At 43.2% G+C, this 23,450-nt stretch overlaps 1 protein-coding gene across 1 annotated transcript in view; it reads right to left on the reverse strand.

Annotated features, from left to right (window-relative positions):
- Positions 1-23,450, reverse strand: part of CSMD1 (CUB and Sushi multiple domains 1) — a 3,932,590-nt gene that overhangs the window by 163,521 nt on the left and 3,745,619 nt on the right. The window contains exons 62-63 of the mRNA XM_086925641.1: positions 8,375-8,448; positions 5,585-5,696 (exon numbers count right to left, since the gene is read on the reverse strand). Coding sequence (XP_086781767.1) covers positions 5,585-5,696; positions 8,375-8,448 — 186 coding nt within the window. The remainder of the gene's footprint in view (positions 1-5,584; positions 5,697-8,374; positions 8,449-23,450) is intronic.

The following is a 23,450-nucleotide window of genomic DNA, read 5'->3' on the forward strand; positions in this document are numbered from 1 at the left end:
AAAGGCCGATGATAACAGGAGTTCTTTTATTTTGGAGAGCCAGGATATTTGTGTGACCCCTGCAAGCTCATAATTTCTTTGAGGCCGTCTGCGTAGCTCTCTAGCTCTGGTGCACGCCACAGGCGAGCCCAATAAAGAAGCGGACGCAGAATTATAAGGTCTTTGAATGGGCTTGCTAGGGGAACTCCTGGGGATGGACAACAGCTCTTTATAAAATTGGTTTTCAGCCATTACTAGCAGGTCAGCATTACTAAAACCCCAGAGCTACAGTGCACTGCCTACTGCTTTTGCTGAATAGATCTCTAGGGCAGGGACTATAGGTCTAGAAACTGAAGATCTGTTCTCCCTGCTTATGACGCCCACGACCCGTTTGTGGTTTAAGGCCATTTTTTCAATGTGGGGTTTCCACTTGAGTTGGTCAGATATCCTAATTCCAAGATAATCAAACGTTTTGACCCGCTCTAGCGGCTCTTCATTGAGAGTGAGCGTACGATTAGCTTTTCTGCTGGGATTGAAATAAAGGAGCTTTGTTTTGGAAGTATTGATGACCAAGCCCCTTAGTTTACAGAAGTCACAAAATCGGTCAAGCAATTTTTGGAGCCCCATGGGCGTTTTGGAAACTAATAACGTGTCGTCGGCAAAGAGCATGGCGGGGACCTTCACACCAGCCAGACTAGGGGCGTCAGCATCGATGTCAGTTAAAAAAGAAACCACCCCATTAACAAATAGGGAAAAGAGGATCGGCGCCAGAACACATCCTTGGCGGACACCTCTGTTCACCGGAATTTTTTCTGTTAACTGCTCCTTCGTGCCCCACCGAATGCATGCGTAGGTTCCATCGTGCATGCGGACCAGCAGGTGCAGGATGGGCGGAGGGAACCCCATCTCGTGAAGGACCGCCCATAGCCGCCCTCGGGGGACCAGATCGAACGCGGTCTTCAAATCGATGAAGGCCAGGTACAGACCACCCTTGCTAATCGAGACTGTCTTCCAATGCAATAGTAACAGTCTAAAAGCCTGGTCAACAGTACTTGTACAGGCCCTAAACCCCGCCTGGAAGGGGGAGATAATGTTATTCACCTCTGCCCAGGATAGGATCCTTTCAAGGAGGACTCTGCCAACCACTTGGGATTTGCATTCTGTTCAAACAGCAACTTGGGGGGCTGAGGTGTGTCCTGCCTTTCCTGGGTGAGCCAGGGCTGGTCTGAATAGATCTGGGCTGCATTCAGAGTAGGGGTAGGAGATTGTTTAACACTTGAATGGGCTTGGTCTGCCAAAGACAATGATGTCACCACCTCCTGCCAGGAAGCTGCACCAGAGAGGACAGAACTGGATTTGGCTGGGAACATCTCTTCTCTGCCACCAGAGAACAAAGGATTTGGCTTTATAAATATTGAGGTCCAGATCCCAGAACACTAGACTACATCTGGAAATCCAAAGGAACCTCTGCCAAGGAGAAGAGCTGGAAGAAACTGGAAGAGGAGTACTGCCCCTTTGCTGTATGCGGTCAGGGGTTGGCCTGCAGTGGCTGTTTCTGCCAAGAAGAGGAAATGTGTGTTTAACCTGCTTCCAAGCTGTCCTCAAGGGCTTGAAGTGGAGCTTGACCACTGTGCAAGAGGTCTCAGGAACAGCAAAGACCTCACCATCCTTCTGGGCACCATCTCTGGTTCGACTGGTTCCAATCTCAGCAGAAAAAAAGAGCAGCCGACTACGTCACCGAGTCTGTTTCAGACTCTGTGTCCTGAAGGCACTACCTCACTTCGCAACACAACCCTGGTCTCACCAACAAGCCGATGCTTGCACCACGTCAGGTGAGCAACGCACTCCGCACTGCTTTGCTACACGCTGCGCAGAAATCACGGACTCCGTCACTGCCCGACTCAAACATCGGCCAGCTCTGTCGCCACACTGCGACCTGCCAGCACTGCATCGAGCATACGTCTCTCCCTGAAATGCAAGCCTTTGTCTTACTGACTCTGTCAAAGAGCAGCTGCCTGCACCGAACCGTGAGGACACTGAACTCTGCAATGCTTCCATCTCACATCGCAGCCATGATGGTTGCACTGACCGACTCGCATCAGCCCGGTGACCGCAACAAGAAAGGTTCTATCTCTGAGTCTGTTGCCGCTTTAACTGACCCGTACCAACGTGGTTGGCAGGAATTGTTAGACTCTGTCAAGTGCAGTATTGCGATAGTCCCAAACGGAGCTACAGAGTTAGAGGAACTGTGTTTTCACGGCATTCCTGCAATTTAAAGGTTATAATGCACAGTTACTATTTTTACAGTATTGTATGTTGGATTTTTGTCGTTTTTGGTCTTGTTGGTTTAGATAAAGTTTTGCTTATTTTTCTAAACAGATGTGGTGTACATTTGTATTGTTTTCACTGTGTTACTGTATGCATGTACAAATGCTTTACACACTGCCTCTGAGATAGGCCTGTCTGCTCATGCCAAGCTACCAAGGGATGAGCGGGAAGAAGGGTCCCTATTTGGACAAAGGTGAACACAATTGCCAATTAGAGACCCTCATTATCAACACAACTCAACTGAAAATATTACAGTAAAGCATGGACATATTTCAGTAGTGGTGTACACTGACCTATCATAAAGCTTGCAAAGAAAAAGATTGTTTTTAAACCTTTTCATTTATTACAGAAACTGTATAACTGGTACAGTGTGCTATGGTCTAATCATATCATCCTGAGGTTCAGAAGACATAATAACGAAACAATATTCATTTCAGCCTCGTAACTTAGAACCAAGTAACTATAACACATAGTAGGCATTTTAGGACAACACTATACTGCTCTCAATATTTTATGCTACAGTTTTATAAGACAGCACAGTAGGTTAATGTATCTGCTCATTTTCACAATTTAGTAACCTGTCATCAACATCATTTAATCATGGCACGGATGAATTCCAAATTTACTCATCTGAAATGAATAAGTGAAGTACATTATATTTGAAAATATTAATACATTATTGAAAATTGTCCTGAAACAATTGTGCTGTCTTGATTGAGCTAAATACTTAATGTGTTATTGTTTCCTTCGAATAAAGGATAATTTTTAACAGTGAACATCTCAATGATACCAGTAGAGTGCAATTGCAACTAAGGGCCTCATTATGATGTTGGTCGGAAAGCATTCCGACTGACTCAGCGAACCTGCCAACCGACTGATTGCGATGGTTCAGAACACCATTGGGTTGGACTCCCATCGATCGACAACACAGGCTTCCATTGAAGAAAGGGGTGGTTGCTGAAAACCTTGCACCCTGTGCCGGGCCCCATGGTGCCCGCTACTTTGTGCATGGTTGCAAAGAGTGGTCCAGTGGGTACCCCCACGGTCCCCAACCAGAGGGCCCTGGGTAAAGTGGGGCCTGCTACAGGCCCCCAAAGTCAGTTTCTAACAGCTGTTCCGTGTCAGACAAACCGATTTAAAAGGCTGTCAGAATCCGACATCACAAGACGTCAGTCAGAAACGCGGTCCATAAAGCTGTATGATTTGGCTCCCACCAACTTGGAGTCTCCTAATGTTGGTCGGAACCGAGTTGGACAGACCGAAAGGTTAGGTTCCATTGTAATCGTTCAATCAGAAATTTTGCAAAGACTGTTGGAAACATAGGTTAAAACTCGGGTAAGGGAAAGCTGAATGCCTTTCGGTGCCTTTCATACCGATATCGTAATGAGACCCTAAATAGTAATATCTTGAAGTCTCAGAAAATGGCATGTTCCCAGAGAAATGTAATTAACAAATAATTGCTCTGACTTCCAAAAATCTGTCAGAATACGAGACATCAATGCTGTAACAGAGATTCCAATAATGAATGTCTGGCTATGTGCAAAAAATATTATTTCAGATATTTGAATGAATCAATAATATCAGGAACAAATTCAATCATACTGTCTAAGGTTGTGTAATACTGAGTAGCTACTAATTCACAACAATTCAGCTCACCCGCCAAGGTGGAGGAGTGTCTGTCCCACTGAGCAGGTCAAAAATGGAAAAACTCAAATGATAATAACTCATTGTTATTTTGTTAACTTTTATTTTTCAAATTGCTCAGCTGGGTATGGTTGGGGCTGCTCTGTTCACAGAGCAGGGCATGGGAGGAATAGTTTGCCCACTCCAAGTGTGCTGGAGGCTTCGGCCAGCCGTCTCGTGCCGTTCAATCATCTTTCGCACTTTGCATGCTGCATTACAGCCCACATGTGGAACGTGTCCAGCCTCCAATTCTCTGTCTGAATGCTGATCCACGGTGCTTTGACCAATCACAACGCTGTATTGCAGCATTGTGATTGGCTATTGGGAGACTGGGAGACAGGTAAGTCTTTATTTTTTTCTTCAATCCCTCCCCGAGGGCCCTGCTACTTGCCCCCTTACTGTCGGTATATACCAGCCACCACTGGAAATATGGATATTTGCAGTAGAGGTTGTTTGGGTGGGTGAGAGGTGGAACAAGTGAGGGAGGAATAATTTAAAAAAGCAGTTACCTCTTTACCACCAATCGCCGCCTCCTCTTTCTCCATCCTTTTCTCGGAAGGAAGCACACAGCCTCCCAGAATCTCCTGACCAATTACAACGCTGTCTTAGCAGCATCGTAATTGGTCTGAACACCGTGGTTTGGGGCTCAGACAGAGGCTAGCAGGCTGTGCATGTTCTCCACGCAGACTGTAATACAGCCTGTCTGCATGGAGAAAATGCAGAGTGCACAGCCCTGGTCACCTGTCTTCAGCTACAGGCTGAATTCAAAAAACAAAATGCAGCTGAAGCAATGGGGGAACACTCCTCCACCTTAGCGGAGGAGCAGCTACTGGCTATTTGCTGGCTCTGTCTGCTGGGTACAGTTATTCAGAAATAAAGAAACATGTATGAATGGAGCTACGGCCTGTATTATCAGATTGTTATGAGCAACCAAAAGATGTATTCGTAGCAAAGTCATATATTAGTGGTTGACATTTTCAAAGAAGGTGACTTTACACATTCAGCCAGAAAGCATATTATTCAGTCCTTGACACTAGCTTAATACATATGTTTGATAAACTGGACACCCACAACAGGATCAATTGCTGCATACCATTCCTAGAAAGACAGCTCATAAGATAGAATATTTATCCTCGTAAATATATTTCACGTTTTAAAAGACAGCTCATAAGATAGAATATTTATCCTCGTAAATATATTTCACGTTTTAACAGCACAAAATTCTTCACTTGTATCTAATTACATTATTTTTATAGATTCATGAGTTCTCTATTGTTTGTATACATTTGAAAAGATTCACATTTCAAAGGATCACATTTAATTATACTTGAAGAGTAACTATTAACTGAAGCTCATCATTGTTCACTTGTAACCAACAATATCAATTCTAAAGACTCATATGTTTGCTAAAGATGATATCAAATCACTGTTTACGTTAAATGATGCACATCTCAACGGATTACATATAATTATGTTTATGGAACAATGCCAGTGATATTTGTGCGCAATAGTCCTGTTGTGAAAACCACGTAAAATTAAGTCATGTTATTCTTAAATGAAATGAGCATGCAATACAATGCAGAACAATACTTACGAATGCATTCCGGTTGCAATCCAGTCCAAGTTAAATTAGCTAAGCAATAACGAGTTGTAGAGCCCTGGATGTGATATCCTTTTTTACATTTGAAATAGACTGTGCTTCCAACCTGCAAATGCATGGATGAGGTGAAAATACGTCATTGTTTGTTTAATACAATGACCAATTACATTATGGTGAACATAATTTATTTAGAAGAAAGAATAATTCAAAACAAAGTATAGCATTGGGTTAAATGTATGAAGAGACATGCATATTTGCAATGCACATCGTCCCATACAAAAATGTAATTTCCACATGAGTGCATTATAATTGAGCAAAAATAAATTTGCAAATATAAATGCCCTGCATATGGATTTATAGAAATTTTGAACTTAACAATGTCAGAAAACAGCATTAGGCTTCATGTTTGAAGTGTAAATTATGGTTGAGGAGCCAAACATGGATTTTTCCAGAGGGGGGCCTGTTTGAAGATAAAGTCACAGAGGCCCAGATGTACCATATATTCAAGCTGCTGCTTGCACAGCACTACGCAGCACTTAAAGATCTAAATAGCAGCCTCCCACTCAACTATGTGGAGGAGTCTACTGACCATGACAAGAACAGGCCAAAAGAGGGACATTTTTGAAGATTACATTGACACTACATTGACTTCAAATGGTCACAGTATTTGTTACTGGACTATGGAAATGCACTCTATGCCGGAACCAACACCTATCTCCTCAAACTACTATAAACCATACAGAATGCTTCAACCAGACTTGCCTTTGACGTCCCCAAATGAACCAGCATCATCCCCCACCTCAGAAGATCGTTCCTTCTTTTACCTCACTGCCAAGTCCTGGCACGACCCCCACCCGCGAACCTCCCCTCTCTGACGTCCGAAAGGGACTCAAAACCTGGCTTTTCAACTAAGGCCACCCATACCTCAGTACCTGGATACTCGGTGATAATACCAGCTCTTGGAGTCTCGCTACGAGTATGAACCACACTGTAATCCCCTCTGGACAGTGTTCCGCTGTTATGATTATGCCGTTGGTTTCTCACAGCCTTTTTGTGCCGGTCTTTCTGACACAGAAAGGTTGTCTGAAACCGACTTTGGGGGCCACTAGCAGGGCCGACTTGCCATCGCAGTCTACGGTTGGTGGCCGACGGGGTATCTAGGGTCCCCCCCTCTAAAACCCTGCACTGTATTGCAGGCACCATGGGAAGCCTGCCACAAGGTGCAGGGTTTTACATACACACCCATTTCTCTATAGGAGCCTGTATTACAGCTGGTTTACTGCTGTGACACGACCTCCTATAGACAAAAGTGAGTATGCCACCGAACAGTTTCAGTAGCATCATAATCAGGTCCCGAGTCGGAGACAGTGTCAATTGGAAGCAACTCTGAATGAAAGCGTAATCTTCTCCCATATATCTATACGATTGGAAGAGTTTGCAAACATAAAGGTATTTTACTTTTGTATGCCTGCCAAAGTGCAAAAACTTAGAGGTAAAAACAATGTGACTTGTTTTTGTTTGTTCTTACTTGAGTTTACAATTTTTAAAATTTTACAATAAGCTTCTTTGGAAAGAAGTCGAGCAACGCATACACATTAACCTTATTGAATTAGTGATTTTTTGTAGTTTTCAAAAATGTGCAACTTTCTGGATTTGCCCATGCATGTATACCTCTTACCCAAAGACTGCAAGGAGATAGAAACCACAATAGGAAATATTGATCACCACTTAAAAACTAGAAACACTGCAGTAAAAAGTATTTTCTTTCCATACCACCTCTTCTGAAAGGTGGAAGAAGAGAGATCTGTGCTAATCAAACCATTTTTTGATGTAATTTGTACAAAAAACGCACACTAACTTACACGGTTAACACTGATGAAACCGCCACAGCACTGAATGGGTTCAGCATTTTGTTAATGTATAATTATGTACAATTTTATTGTGGTTTTGCCATCCTGTTGTTTATAACTGTACAATGAATGCAGGTCCTTGATTGTGATATTGTGTACAGAGTGTCTGCAGACCTTCGAGATTTGCTGAGTTTGAAGTACAACAAAAGAGGAGCTCGACATCAATACAGCATAGCTCAAATCATAAACACATCACAATGTCGATGTTTTGATAACAAAAAAGCATTGGCAGGGCAAACAATTAAGGCTTGCACTTTCAGTTATTAGCCAGATCTACTAGCTGTGTCAGTGCTTCTTTCCTCCTCTACAAGTGTCGATATGGAATCACCCCTCTGATAAACGTTTATGGTTCATTGTAAAGCCTGCTGGCTCATTTACAGGAATGTATGCAAATGAGTATCTTGCTGTGTAAAGAAAGCATAAAGTAAACTTATTTGGTTTTTTTCCAGGTGCAATTCTGGCCCATACCGGAAAAACGTTTTATTGATTTGCTCCTATTAGATATTGATAAAGCACAGTCAATGAAAGAGTCGCAAGGCATAACAAAATAGCATATGAGAGAAGGTGAAATACGTGTGTGGGTTCATATGATTGTTTAAATAATACTTTGCATATACACACGCGGTTTTCAAGTGCTGTTAAAAATAACTGAACCGTGCAGCAATGTAACAGAATATATCTACAACGGCTGGAAAACATGTAGTCCTTCTCAGTATATACAAGACCGAACGATATGCTGTCTTCATAATTAGGGAAATAATTAAGAAAATAATAAACAACATGCATTTCAAATCATTTACGAATTAAAAAATATGAAAACAATTTCCGCAGTCGTAGTGAATTAAGAAACGTAATTAAAATGCTAAGTGACTACCTCATAGGCTCTGGAACTGTTCTGTATTCCATAAAGTGGCGTACCGGGATCCGTGCACGCATTATGAGCTGGACCTGAAGTTTGAAATGTAAACATAAGATATTGTTACCATGGAAACTGTAAGTCAGTCAGCTTTTTAATAGTGCCTGCTCTATGAAATATATTCTTTCAGGTTTGATGCGCAAAGGAACTTCTGCAATATACCAGAAATATATAACGAGTAGAATACACATACCAAAAAATATAATAAACGCTGTATAATTGTTTCCATTCCCCTTAAACGTGTCGCAATCACCTCTTGAAAGATCATACTCTTCATATTTTGAGGACAAGAAAAAGATATGAAAGACTGTAATTGAACATGCCATTCGATATGTATTCTCTACTGCATGCCAATATATGTGTGCCAATGAACCTGAATCAAGCTTACAGAATTAACTTTACTCAGTGGCAAGTCTCACAAATATAGTAAATCAGGTATTCCACTTTCTACTTTTCTGACAGTTTTAACACAAAGCCATATTTTAACACTTTCATGGCAAGCTCTTCCAGGCTGAACTTTTGGTAAGTCATTTTAAAGGCTATGGGTTCCATATTTGTTCGTATATGAAACTGTAAGTGCAATTTATTAAAATAATAATAATAATATCTGATCCACAAATATTTGCAGATGGCTCGTCAAAATCAGGGCCAACATAACAACTGATATTGTGAATTTGTTAAAAAGTAAACATTGTAAGAGTTAAATGCCCTGAGAAATAGGGAAGGCACAACCGCGGTCGGTAATGGGTGTACCTGCAGGGCGGTGATGTGGGGAGGGGAGGGGCAGGGTGGGGGTAGTCATCTATGGATTACGGAGCTTTACAGGTAAGTAAACATTTAAATAAATAAAACGAATTTCGTTGTGTGCACTGCATCCCCTAATGCGATGTAGTGCAAGCAACGAAATTCATTTTATTTATTTAAATGTTTACTTACTTGTAAAGCTCTGTAATCCATAGATTACTACCCCTCACCCTGCCCCTCACCCTACCCATCCCCCTCCCCACGTCACCGCCTTGCAGGTACACCCAATACCGACCACGGTGGGAAGGCATTACAAGAACCGGTTATATTCTCCACACAGTGGTCAATCACCCATACCCAACCCTTCCTAGCTCCCATAATGTGCATGTCAGTAAACATAAGAGAAGCGGAAGTTTGAAGATAACGGATGTTATTCCTTCATTTATATGTATAGTGCCACAGACATAACAGATGTTGTATCTTCCGTTTAGCAGAGTAGTAGCTCTATTATGTCAATGGAACTAAAGACAAAATAGCAGGAATAGCTTCAGTGATGACAAAGCTACTCCTTGTATTTTATTTTTGGCAATATAAGGCCGGCCACGATCACCAATTCACATACAGAATTCCATTGGTCAATTAAACCAGTTAAGACATCCATTGCCTTTTTTTAATCTTGCCTTACCACTCCTACATTAAAATTATTTTGAACACGCAAAGGCAATTTTAACATTCACAGTGTTATTATTCACTCACTTTCACCCATTAAAAAATTCCTGCTCCGCTGAAATCAGACCCGAGTGGCTTTCAGCTCCTCGGGTGGCAACCCTATGATGTTACATGTCATCAACTGGGTTGGTGAGTGAGGGTTCTTTTTAAACACACATGTGACTCCGTTTGCCTTGTTCTTACATATCATTTGGAATCACTCGTTCATTGTTTGTTTTTTTTTTAAATATAAACATAATACTATGACTGTTCTCTGCACTGCAGAAAATACGCCTGTCACAAAATAAACAATGGTTAGACATCTGTCATAGTTAGGGAAACTTTATATAGGTTTGGTATACAAACCCAAATTAAGCTCCACAACCATTAGAAATTCTACAGTTGTTGTTAGATCTTAGTTTTTATTGTTTATGCACTTATTCCAACTTATTTCTACCAAACATGCCTTACATCGCACAACCATAACAAATTCATAACGAAGGGCCTGATTATGACTACAGTGGTCTGATGGTCCACCATAGCCACAATGGCAGTGCGGGCACCACGGCACCATCGGTCTAACCACCCTATTACAAGTTGGGCAGTCAGGTGGCCATGGGACCATCACACTGACAGGGAACAGAGATCCCTGGTGTGTTGTGGTGGTGTTGAGGCCAAAATATACTAGGCGATGCCACTGCAGCACCACCAAGTGTATTAGGAGCTTCTCCTCTGCCACTGTCTTTATGGCAGTGAGCCTGGCATCAAAAATGTGGCGGAGAGGAAACAAAGGGGGCCCTAAAGACCCCATGTTGCCTCAGGGCCATAGTGTGCATGAAGGGGGCATAAATTGTGATTCCCTGTGAGCATGCACCCCTGTTCCTACAGGGCATGGTCCCCAGAGTCCATGCCATGCAGGACCTGCCTTTGGTTGTCCCATCGGTGTGCCCTTTTTCAGAGGCACCACAGTCGGACCGCCAAAGAAACACCCGCCAGACACATGAAAACATGTAATCTGGCGAGCAGTGCTCACACAGCTTTGGCAGTGTGGGAGGGGGACAGCGGCATGGCCGTCCCACTCACACACTGCCAAAGTTGTAATCATGCCCATTGACTTACCTGTTGAAATGATCATTTATGCACTGCTTTCATATTGCGGTAAGGCATACTTATCACTCACATTTAGACTTAAGCACCACTTTTCGATTAAAACCACTTGCACACTTCTGTACACAGTCTTGTCACCTTACTCACCGCATTATTTGAACTATAACTCACCAATTCTCCAAGCCCTACTTTGATAATACCTAAGTAAAAGTTGTGAATGAATTGCAGTAAATACAACATTTATGAAATGGAAAATTATATTATTAGCCAGAACACAGTGCATGGGAGGGTGGCGAGTTATATCTAATGTAAGGTGGCATACAATGTAGTTTGGGACAATGGAGTGGTGTAAACTGAAATAGCATACACTGTAGTGGGGTATACTAGTGCTCTATACAATGGAATTATCGAAAATGTAGTGGTGTACAGAGGGATTACACATAATTGAGTGTGGTTGTAAAGCTAAACTGTGTAATGTGGAGTGGCAGATATTGGAGTGCCTTATAGTGCAGCGGTGCACAGCGGTATACTGTAGAATACAGTGGTGTAGAGTGTAATACAGTTCAGTGCAATAGCATATAGTGGAGTGGCATAAACTATAGTGAGATAGAGTGAAGTACCATATAATTTAGTAGTGTTTACAGTAATAAGGTTGAAGTCGGTGGCCACTACGCCGGACACACACTCAACGCCGTCTTCTCATCCAGCAAGGACATCGCCTTCAGCCACGCCACCAGACTCCACTGGACCGGCCACAGCTGCGTCCACTTCAACTTCAGAAGAACCACAATCCACCATCACCAGCAACAGGTTGCACGCAAAAGCTGGAACAAGATCACCGCCGACCAGCTCGCCGCATCCCTGAGCCAGCACCCCCCACCAGCTCAGCGAACCCCAGCCAGGCCACCGACAACCTCACGAAGTGGATCAGCACCAGCGCAGACGACCTCGCCCCACTGAGGACCCCGCCTAGCAGACCCGGCAGTAAGAAAGCACCATGGTTCACCGAAGAACTCAAGAGCTCCAAGAAGAACTGCTGAGCCCTCGAGAGAGCCTGGCGCAGAGACCCAACACCAGATAAAATGAGCACCATCAAGCTCGTCACTCGAAAACACCATCAACTGATCCACGCCACCAAGAAAACTACATTCAAGGAACGACTGGACAACAACGCACACAACAGCAAGGAACTCTTCAACATCGTTAAAGAGCTCTCCAACCCCAACGCCGGAAACAACGACATCACCCCATCGCAAGACCTCTGCAACTCCCTCACCTCCTACTTCCACAACAAGATCGCAGACATACACAACAGCTTCAGCACACAACCAACGCTCCCCACGACTGCACCAACGCCCCCCACCACCTCCATCCGCGCCTGGACCCCGATTACCACCGAAGACACCATCCGTACGATGAACTCCATCCACTCCGGATCTCCAACCGACCCCTACCCTCACCACATCTTCAACAAGGCCGACGCTGTCATCACTCCCCACCTGTGGGACATCATCAACACCTCCTTCAACACCGCAATCTTCCCGGAGAGCTGGAAGCACGCCGAACTCAGCGCCCTACTGAAAAAAACCATCAGCGGACCCCACCGAACTCATCTCGCTCCTCCCGTTTCCGGCCAAAGTCATCGAGAAGACCGTCAACAAACAGCTGGCCGCCTTCCTCGAAACAAATGGATCCCTCGACCTCTCACAGTCTGGCTTCCGGGCCAACCACAGCACCGAGACCGCCCTCATCGCAGCCACCGATGACATCCGAGCCCTGCTCGACAACGGAGAAACAGCGGCCCTCATCCTCCTGGACCTCTCCGCGGCTTTCGACACTGTCTGCCACCGCACCTTAGTGCAGCGCCTCAGCAACGTCGGAATCCAGGAGAAGGCACTGGAGTGGATCATCTCCTTCCTCGCAGGAAGGACACAGAGAGTCCGCCTTCCCCCGTTCAGATCAGAAGCCACCGAAGTCGTCTGCGGCATACCACAGGGATCATTGCTCAGCCCCACCCTCTTCAACGTCTACATGAGCCCCCTCGCAGCCATCGCACGCCAACACAACCTCAACATCATCTCCTACGCCGACGACACTCAGCTGATCCTCTCCCTCACTAACGACCCCGCCACCACCGGAGCCAACCTACACGAAGGGATGACAGACGTAGCCGAGTGGATGATGACCAGCCGCCTGAAACTGAACTCAGACAAGACGGAAGTTCTCATCCTGGGATCCTCACCGTCCGCCTGGGACGACTCCTGGTGGCCCCCCGCCCTGGGCAGCACACCCAAACCGACAGGCCACGCACGCAACCTGGGCTTCATCCTGGACTCCTCCCTCTCTATGACCAGACAAGTCAACGCCGTCTCCTCGTCCTGCTTCAATATCCTGCGCATGATACGTAAGATCTTCTGTTGGATCCCCACCGAGACCAGGAAGACGGTCACCCAGGCCCTCGTCACCAGCCGACTGGACTACGGCAACGCCCTCTACGCCGGAACCACCGCCAAGCTCCAGAAGAGACTTCAGCGGATCCAGAACGCCTCAGCAAGACTCATCCTCGACATCCCCCGACACAGCCACATCTCCGGACACCTGAGAGACCTGCATTGGCTCCCGGTCAACAAGAGAATCACCTTCCGTCTCCTCACCCACGCACACAAAGCCCTACACAACCAAGGCCCAAGATACCTCAACAGCCGCCTCAACTTCTACACTCCTACCCGCCAGCTTCGATCGACCAGCCACGCCCTCGCCGCCGTCCCCCGCATCCGAAGAGCCACAGCAGGAGGAAGGTCCTTCTCCTTGCCTTTTACATTCCCTTTCATATTCGAGAGCCACAAATCCTTTTTTGCGAGTCAGTAAGAGGGTTAGTAAATAGGAAAATGCATTTCACTGGTTGCCAATGGGCCATTGTGTGTTGGACATCTGGCTCATAGTGTTTTATAGTGTTTTTCTAAATTTGACAGATTTCTTTCAATTTATTTTGGTACTGCTGTAGTTTTTTGGTATTCTGGAATTAAAAAAAAGATATATATATATATAAACCATCAAATATTTCTAACTTCCTATTACCACTTTAATAAAGTGTAATATGTTTTGGAAAGATACAAAAAGAAGGCATCAAGGCAACAAGGCATAATTATGATGACAGGGAAACTTGAAGTGAAAACAGCATGGCTGCCTTTAACATTTACAAAGCCAGTCATAAGCCAATTAGCTAATGACTTGTAATTACTGTGTAACTTTGGAGTACAATCGTACTACCACAGCCACAGTTATAGCTTAAAACACATAAAACATATGAAATACTTACTCCTAATCCTTTTTTACAATGGCAAACTGGCCCTGCCGAAGGAAAATCACAGGTTACCCTATAACAACTAATACGTTTAATTCCATTTTGGGAACAGCTTTTATTAGTAATTTAAATTCCAACTTAATGGCCAAGTCAGATTTTATATTACTATTTTGAATATGACAAATTAAGAAAATGTGGAATTTTTTCTGCCTGAGCCAAATGCGCCTTTCTGTCACTGTTCGTTGTCAACCAGAAGTTGAGTGGTTCCTTGATTAGGTTTGAAGTGGTTCCCAGCGCTGAAAGAAAGCAAGAGCAGTTGACCTCCCTCTGGCAGGATGACCATCTGTGCTGTGCCCAGGAACTAAAGTTACTTCAAAGGGTGCTCACAGGAAGTGATGCAGGGAACTTTTATCCCATTGGTTAGGGAGTGGTTACAAGTATCCCATACCCACTGACTGGCACTGGCCAAAACCCAGAGTGCCCTCCTAATTTCACTTCTGGGCCTATGGAAGTACAGAAGAGTGCTGGACCTGTCATTGGTGACCTGATAAGAGCCTTGAACACTGGACCAGGCCTCCCTCTTGTATAACTAGGACAAAGAAGAAGACTCAAAATTTTGCAAGGCTGACCTCCTCTTTGGGCTACAGGGACACAAAAATCTCAGAGATACCTTTTTTCCTGCATTACCATCAGATAGTTCCCAACTGTATCTGCACAGGACCCTGTACCAGCCTTTGCTGGAGTGAATCTCCATGCTCCAATTGCTGTTCCAATGATCCTGGACCCTTGGCTGGTGTCCAAATATACTTCTCATGAATAGGCTGGAAATTTTGGAATTAAAAAGATTTTGATCTAAGAACCAACCAAGCTGCTAAGTCAATCCACAGAGGGTGCATCTTTACTACGCCAGAGATTCAGGTTGCACCCACTATGTCCGTCTTTGTATCAGCAAATCCAATTCAGTGGAATATCACGGAGAAGATATCCAGCCTGGTCGATCCCTCTACAGCTACATCCTGCAGCCATGCCCCATTAGAAAAATCCAAGGTCCAAAAATTGACTAAATCCAAAGGTAGACATTTTCTGTGGGCAAAGACACGAAAAGTATCCTATCGGGAAGGGACTTTCCATGGACATGATATTTAAATTACCCACACTTAGACCTTTCCGACCAAAATGCAACAGCTTCATTGAGACCTCGCCCAGTGGCTCTATGATGCAGAGGAGTCCTTCAGCCAGAGCCTGCTGCCTTGCCCAGATGATTAATGTTGACCTCCATTCCAAAGACTAAGTCCAAAGATAAAATATTTCCCCAGGACAAGCCTGGTCCCTGTATCAGAGCCTTATTCTATTGTGGTCAGCCTTAACGTTTGACTTAATCCTAGTCAAGTGCAACCAGATGACTTTCATTGGAGCAAAGCGCTGTTAAGTGTAAGTGTGAACAAAGGACTTTTGTGGTGCACGCTGACAAGGAATTATGATTATTATTTGTGGTGGGTTCGCATTCCCCTCAACTAATACTCCAATCTCTTACAAGTTCGTGTTAGTAGGTAAGCAACCTCATAAAGGATTACAGCCTGCACGAAATCCTTATATTCATAAATAAATTAGATGAGGAAAACAAAAGAAAAAGGACAAAAAAAGCAGAAAGAAAGGAAAGAGACTGGTGTGCCTCAACAGAGCACCAATTGGCCAGCTGAATCACAGCCTGCAATGTATTTCTCATCACTGATGTTCATCAGTCCTGAAAAGGAGTAGATCATAATTACAGCAGCATATAGCCATGTAAACAATAATGTAAGCTAGAATGTCTCCTTCAACTTACTCCTACTTTTGAGATTTCCTAACCGGTGTGAGTGGTGTTGCCAACTTATGCTTTCTTTCTAGCTAGTTACTATTTCTATCCTTTGGAGGGTGAGGGGAGAGCAACTACTGCAGAGTCATATACTTCCTTGCTAAACAATGCCACTCATTTGAAATTGCCTCTGTCAATCACTCGACCACTTTATTCATTGTGTTCCTCTGACATCAGTAGAGTACAAAATAAAAGTAAAAAGGAAATACACATTTCTTATTATTTATATTAGAGATTTAAAGGTGTTAAGGAATTGGTTGTAGTGTGTATCATAATTCGATCCTGGAGTCAATATGTACCATGATAATATTATGGAATTGAATCTGTTTCTATTAGTACCCATGACTGTGCCATCACTTCCTTCTTTTATAATAAGCAAGCATGAAATGCTAAGTTATCAAGTTCACTTTTTAGCTATTAGATAATATATATTTTGATTTTACAATGGCAATGTCCTTTTTCCTGTTTCACTCATGCACTCTGGAACACTGCATGCAGATCCCACAACCCTGATATTAAGTAAGGTAATGCACCGTAAAAACACTTAATTAAATACAGAAATATAACAATTACATTTCTGAATTAATATTACTAGTAATTTTAACAAAATTCTGATATTTCCATTGTCATTGTCCTTCAAAAGTTAGAACTGGGTATTATGGAGGGAGGAATGGTGTTCGGTCTTGTAAAGTTGAAACTGATGACCAGTGCAGGAGGGATATATAGTTAATGTATTTTCTGAAACTAGGATGGATATGGATGTATAATGAATTAGTATTACTATGCTTCCATAACAGCAATAATATTTCTATTATGTACTGTGGTAGAATATGGTTTATTAGTAGTGGTAAGTAGGTACCTACCACTAATAATAAGGCAATAACTACAACATAACATCCAGTCAGGGTCTCAGCAAAAACCCTTGGTAGCTGGCTATGAGTAGGCAGGCTTAGCTTAGGTGACAGGTGTGTAAAGCATTTAAAAACATAAATAGGTTTAATAAGTAAGACAGCACTAAAAAAATTCCAACAACAAGTTATAGAAATAGCAAATATTTGATTTGATTAAAATGACAAAAATCCAATGTAGGGAACTAGAGATATTAATTTTGTATAGAAAAAACACTTACTAGAGCTTAAAAGCGCCACTTTGTAACATCTGTTCATGCTTAACTCGACAAAGTCAAAGTTTCAGGCTGACTGCGATAGAGTGTGGGTTAGATACACTTAGCGGCAGGGCGTGGTCAAGTTTTTCCCTCTGACTTAATCATTTTTTTGGGAGCTTTTTCCCTTGATGTTCGAGCAAGACTCCTCTTCAAGCCGACTTTGAATTCGAGGAGAGTGGCTTGGCTCTGTGCGGTTCCTCGGTTAATTCTTGGAAGTCTTGTTGAAGACAAAAAACTATGGAGCTTCAGAGGGGCATACCTGAATCTCAGGCTGAATTCTTTAAAGTCCAGTTGAAGGTGGTCAGCAAGTTTCTTCTTGCAAGAGATGACGCAGGTGGAGCTATTTTAATCTGTTGCTTTCAGGGAGTCCACTCTTACACGTTTAAAACAAGGCAAAGTCTTAGGGCTCTAGTTTCAAAGTGCGCAGCAGGTGCAGTCATTCAGTGTGAAATCCTCTTGGTTCAAGCCCGAATTCCAGCAGGGCAGTCCTTCTTTCTCTTCTTGTGGTCACCAAAGGGTCTGGGTTGCTGGGCAGCTCTCTAATATTGTTGTGTAGTTCCCACCGTATGGTACCAGAATGATTAAGTGCACCACTTCAGGATATGTCGTCCTGTAGAGCAGCTAGCTTACAGTGCCACTATGTCCCTCCCTAGACTAAGTTGGGTAGCAAGTGGTTTGGGCAAACACTGAACATGGCAACCCTGATCCCCCAGGAACTGTGATAACAGATCTAAAGCCCTTTTGCTGAGTCCCCTGTGTGCTCTTACTGTCAGAGAAGTTTACAAGGAATACACAGTGGGACATCTGCTAGGTTTTATGGTACCAACATGATTCTTTTATAAGACATATGTGCTGTGATGATTAATAAACAGCAGCTGTGATGATCAATAGATACCAGCAGATGAAAGTGAACAGAATAAAAATTTCCACCATCATGCTAAAAAATGTATATATGCAAGCATATAAAACAATATGAAAATTTGGTGTGCCTCTTTGTTGCGGTCCCTAGCCTAGGGTGTACGTGTGTGTCTTCTGACAAGAATCCCAATACTGGATGATACAACCCCTTTTACCTGAAGGGAAAGAATGTAAGTCTCCATTTTGGTCACGAGATGGACAACCCTCGTAGAGATATCAGCAAGCTGCTCGGCCAAAGCTTCAGCGTGTAGAGACTTTGCAAATGACAGCAAAGTGCTCCTCTGCCAACTTCCGGAAATTTATGTTTATTTATAACAAAAGGCATCCTTGATTTGGGCCGAGATCATGATCAGGCTGCCATTGTTTGTGTGTTGTAGATAGGTATGTTGCCATATGTACGAAAATAAAAAAGGCACTTTGGCACTACATATGTATAAACCTTATACACAGTCTTAAGGTTGCACGATAGTGTTCTTGTGAGGTAGATTCTGTAAGCAAGTATAGTTTCCAAGAAACTAACCCACATTGTCACATTTTCAAAATTTGTGGCAAATTTCACTGTGTGAAAGTTAAGGCAACCTTAGGAAGAAACCTGTGTCTATGCAAAAATAGCAGTGTTTCCCTAAAGGCCTAACTAAAACACATAATACCCACTCCTAGGACATGAGACAACTATATAAGCTATCCAGACTAGTGAATACTAATGCTACAAAATGCAACAGCAAAAGGAAATCTAAAAAACGAGATTTCTTAAAATCAAGCTAAAAGGCAATCTTGGATTCAAAAGACCAAATCACAAAGAAAGACAATTTAAGAAATATGAAAGCATGAAAACATGCCAGTTGGTGTTCCGCAGAATGAAAGTGAAGGTCCTATCCATCCGGGACAGAAGCATCTAAGGGAGGCTTGTAAAATGCAGCCAGTAGCAATGGAATACTCAGTGGATTGTAGAAATTGGGCTCTCTAGTTGGCAGAGGTAGGTTCCTTTGTCCAAATAGGGACCCTTGCTTTTAGTCAGGAGAAGGGGGATACACATGTTAGATAACCCCTGCTCACCCCCTTGGTAGCATGACCTGAGCAGACAGGCTTATCCCAAAGGCAATATGTATAGTATTTATACCACTCACAGTAACACAGTGAAAACAACACAAATGGACACCACCCCAGTTTAGAAAAATAAAATATCTTTATCTAAACTTAACAAGACCAAAACGACAAAATTCCAACATACACAGTTATAAATATGACTTTCAAAAGGTTTCAAGAACTTGTACCTGTACCATAGAAAACTATGGATGCATGACTTTTACACAAAGTACCTGTAATTGCACCAAAATTCACAAGACTAAACAGTTGCAGACAGTTGCAGAGGCGGAAAGAGATGTGCAAACCCCTGAGAACTTCGGGAGGCGATGCAACAGACCAGCTAAATGTAGAAGAAGGGTTGTGTCAAATCCATTCTGTATGGTGACTGATGCGTCCATTCTTCATGACGGGTTCTGGCCCATGGGTGATGCATCAGGAAAACATGCTGGAGATGCATTGGAAAAACTGCAGCAAGAAGAGCAATGCATCGAGTTCTGCAAATGTCTTCCTTCTTCCAGCTCCCAAACAGCAGCAACAACTCCAGAGGTCCAGAACTGGCACAGGCACTTCTTGGCAGGTCAGAATTCACAGCAGCAGAGTTCAGGGAAGCTGGGGGTGAAGTCTTTGTGTCCCTGAGACTTCGGAACAGGAGACCGGCATACACAGGCCTTTGGAGATCTCCTTCAAGCAGGGGACACAGCACACCGCAACGTCCTTCTCCTTTCCTTGGCAGAAACAGCAACTGCATGCCAACCCCACATAGCACACAGCAAAGGTGTACTACTTCTTCTCAGTCTCTCCAGTTCTTCTCCTTGGCAAAGGATCCTCTTGAATTCCAGGAATGGTCTGGTTCCCAATATTTACATTACAGAATCCTTTGTTCTCTGGTGGCAGAGAAGCCTTGTGCCCAGTTCTGTCCACTCTGATGCAGCTTCCTGGCAGAAGGTGGAGACAGCATTCTGGAGGGCAGACCAGGTCCATTCAGGTGAAAGGAAATCTCCTCCCCCTACTCTAAATACAGCCCAGGTCTATTCAGCCCAGCCCTTGACTCATCCTGACACTCTGGAGTGACTGGACATCCCCAGCCCCTGTCAACCCAAAGCCAAACAGTCACTACACATTCTAGAAGAAGCACACTGGATAGATGAACAAGAAAATACCTACTTTTTAAAAGTGGTATTTTCAATCACAGAATGTGAAAACCACTCCCACTAAAATATGCATTTTACCATTCTGAGCCCAGGAATACTAAACTTTATGTTCCTACCTTGTTCCCAGGAGTAGTTGTGATTATAAGATCCTGCAATAGTGAAAAACAAAATTGGCAGTAGTTCACTATCAGGACATGCCAAACACACCAGGGCATGTCTTACCTTTCTCATCCACTGCAGCCTGCCCACAGGGGGACCTTGGGCCTCCCTCAGGGGTCACTAACATGTTAGTAAATGGACAGTTAGGGCCTGTCAAGTGGGTGCCCTTGCCAGGCCGACATCACAGTTAACAAACTATTCACAGGCACTGCAGTGGCATGCCTGAGACATCTTTTCAGGGATACTCATGTGGGTGGCACAATCAGTGCTGCAGGTCCACTTGTAGCATTTGATTCACCAGCCCTGGCACACTTAGTGCACTTTACTAGGGACCTACTAGTAAATCAAATATGCCAATCAGGGAGAACCAATCATAATCACAATTTACACAGGGAGCACTTGCACTTTGACAGTGATCAGCAGTGCCCAAAGCCGCTAAGCCAGCGAAAACCAAATTCAGCACAGCATTAAAAATACAGGCTGTAGAGGCAAAAAGTCAGAGAAAACCACGCCAAGGATGCCAGGTCTTAGAGTAGACATTTATAGATATAGTCATTGAAGGGGTCCACCAGTACGCCTACGTCAAAGAGCTCAACCGATTGCAACCCCCAAGTAAAAATCCAAGGCACTCAAAAGTGCACTGCAGACAGCAGAACACAGGGTGCACACAGTGAAGCTGAACTGGCTGAAATGATAAACACCAATGCTCATTCACTTCTCGAAGCAAGGATGCGCCAACGCTCATGGAATAGTAGAACATGAGGTAGTGCTAGCTCCATTTGATCTCAAAATGGGACATTCATTAAGGAGCAAAACAATTTAAATGACTGTCCCAGCAATCAGGGACAGGACAAGCGGAAGGACTCTAAAGATGCTCTATAGGACAGAGGTAATGAAAGACGGAATGACTCCAAAAACTGTCTGGAAGGTGCTAACCAATGCAGAGCCTATATTTTTAAAACAACACACTATTACCTTTGTACTAGACGTGTTAAAATGAAGGCACCAGCTCTCCAAAATGTCATGGGAAGTTAGTGCGGAGTAGCACCTGTATCATTGAAGGGGAGCTAGCTTCATGTAGATCAAACGTCTCCTTACCAGAAGTTAAGACCACATCTTTTTGAAACAGTAAGGCTGTAAGTTTGCTAAGAGAATCACAATGCACAGTGGTAATATTAATCACAGGCCAAATAACCCCCAGCCCCAAACTGTACAGGCAGATGAAAATAATACTTGTGTACAACAAGTAACCACAGAAGAAACCGTTACTGGATAGACAACCCCCTGCTTCATTCCGCAGCAACCTTGGCCATTCAAGATCAGGAAACACCCTGTAGAGTGCAATCTGAAAGTCGGACATATTGCAGTGACCGGGGAACCTTTCAAGTAGCAGGATAGGTTTGCCACAGAAGCAATAAAAGCCCTGTGCAACAAAATGTCCTTTCAAACTTAGGACTCTCACAATCAGAATCACTGAGAAACCCTTTGGTTCCCTTATTTTGACAAACACTTCTACTACCGCTTCATATCTGCCCACTTGGTGATGTTATAGACAGTAATGAAAATGACATTTTGAAATTGGCTGGTTGATATACCCATGGATTATCCAATCAGGGGATGTAATTTCAGCAATGTTGAGAGGTAGCTTCACTATGTTTAACATAGTGTATTTAGCATCCTTGTGTGCCATAAGTATCTGTTGTTCTGTAAGATGGTATGGGCGAAAAGAGGCTTGTGACGTTGATATGTCACTGTAGCTGTGTTTGTAATGTCCAGCTCAATAGTATAATATACCTAAACTTTGACTGTCCATGTTGTAACACCGAAATGTCTTGTTGAATAATGTCTATTACTGAGGATACTATGTTTGCCAAAGAGTATATCCTATATGATAAGGTGGTCATACATTTGTCAACCACTGCAAGTGCCTGTTCTAAATCAATTTTCGCAATTTTTCAGCAGCATGCTGCTGAGAGACCTTCCATATTTCGCTGTATATGGCATAAAAGAAATAAAAGAAGCCCTTTTGACATGGCTTCAGGGAACTCAATAGAAAGTCCATGAGATCCAAGTCATCAGACAAAAAGGACAAGTGCTGTTTCACATAAGATAGTGTTGAAGTTCTAAGCCAATCAAGGCACAACTTCCCAACACTGTAAGTTGTCACTACCCCCACGGGCTCAGCAGACTAATCAAGGACATCACTAATATTGGTCTTGATGAGGGGTATCTTACAGAATTGGAATATGATTTCCTTAATACAAACAACCCCATTTGCCTACAATTTATACTCTTATTAAGTTTCAGAAGAATCTACAATACCCACTGAGCCATCCCATAGTATCTGGCTATAGGTCTATATTGGAACACGTATGCAAATATGTTGCTTTCTTTCTGAAACCATGTGCATAGTCCACTAAAGCCTATTTAAGAGACACAATGGAAATCATCAGACTGATTGTGGAGAAGTGTGGCTCAATGGTTAGAGAGAATTAGAAGTTACCATGACAAAAAATTATTTAATTTTTTTAAGGAGATTACTATTTACAAACCAAAAAATTTGCAATGGTTGCCAGCTTTGAGCAGAAATTGGCCATATTGTGTATGGACAACTTTGAAACCAACTTCATTTTCATTGAGGACAACCCACATCGGAACAACAAAACCCTTTGGAAACAATATATTGACAATGTCCTTCTCCTATAGATAGGCAATGAGTCAGACCTCTAAGCTTGCCATACATGGCTGAATGACAGATCATAGGACATCAAATTATGATTACATACAACTCTTACAGCATTGACTTCCTGGATGCCTCAATCAAATCAGAGTACGGT

Source organism: Lissotriton vulgaris, chromosome 6 (genome assembly GCF_964263255.1).
Source record: "Lissotriton vulgaris chromosome 6, aLisVul1.2, whole genome shotgun sequence".
In the NCBI taxonomy this organism is placed as follows: domain Eukaryota; kingdom Metazoa; phylum Chordata; class Amphibia; order Caudata; family Salamandridae; genus Lissotriton; species Lissotriton vulgaris.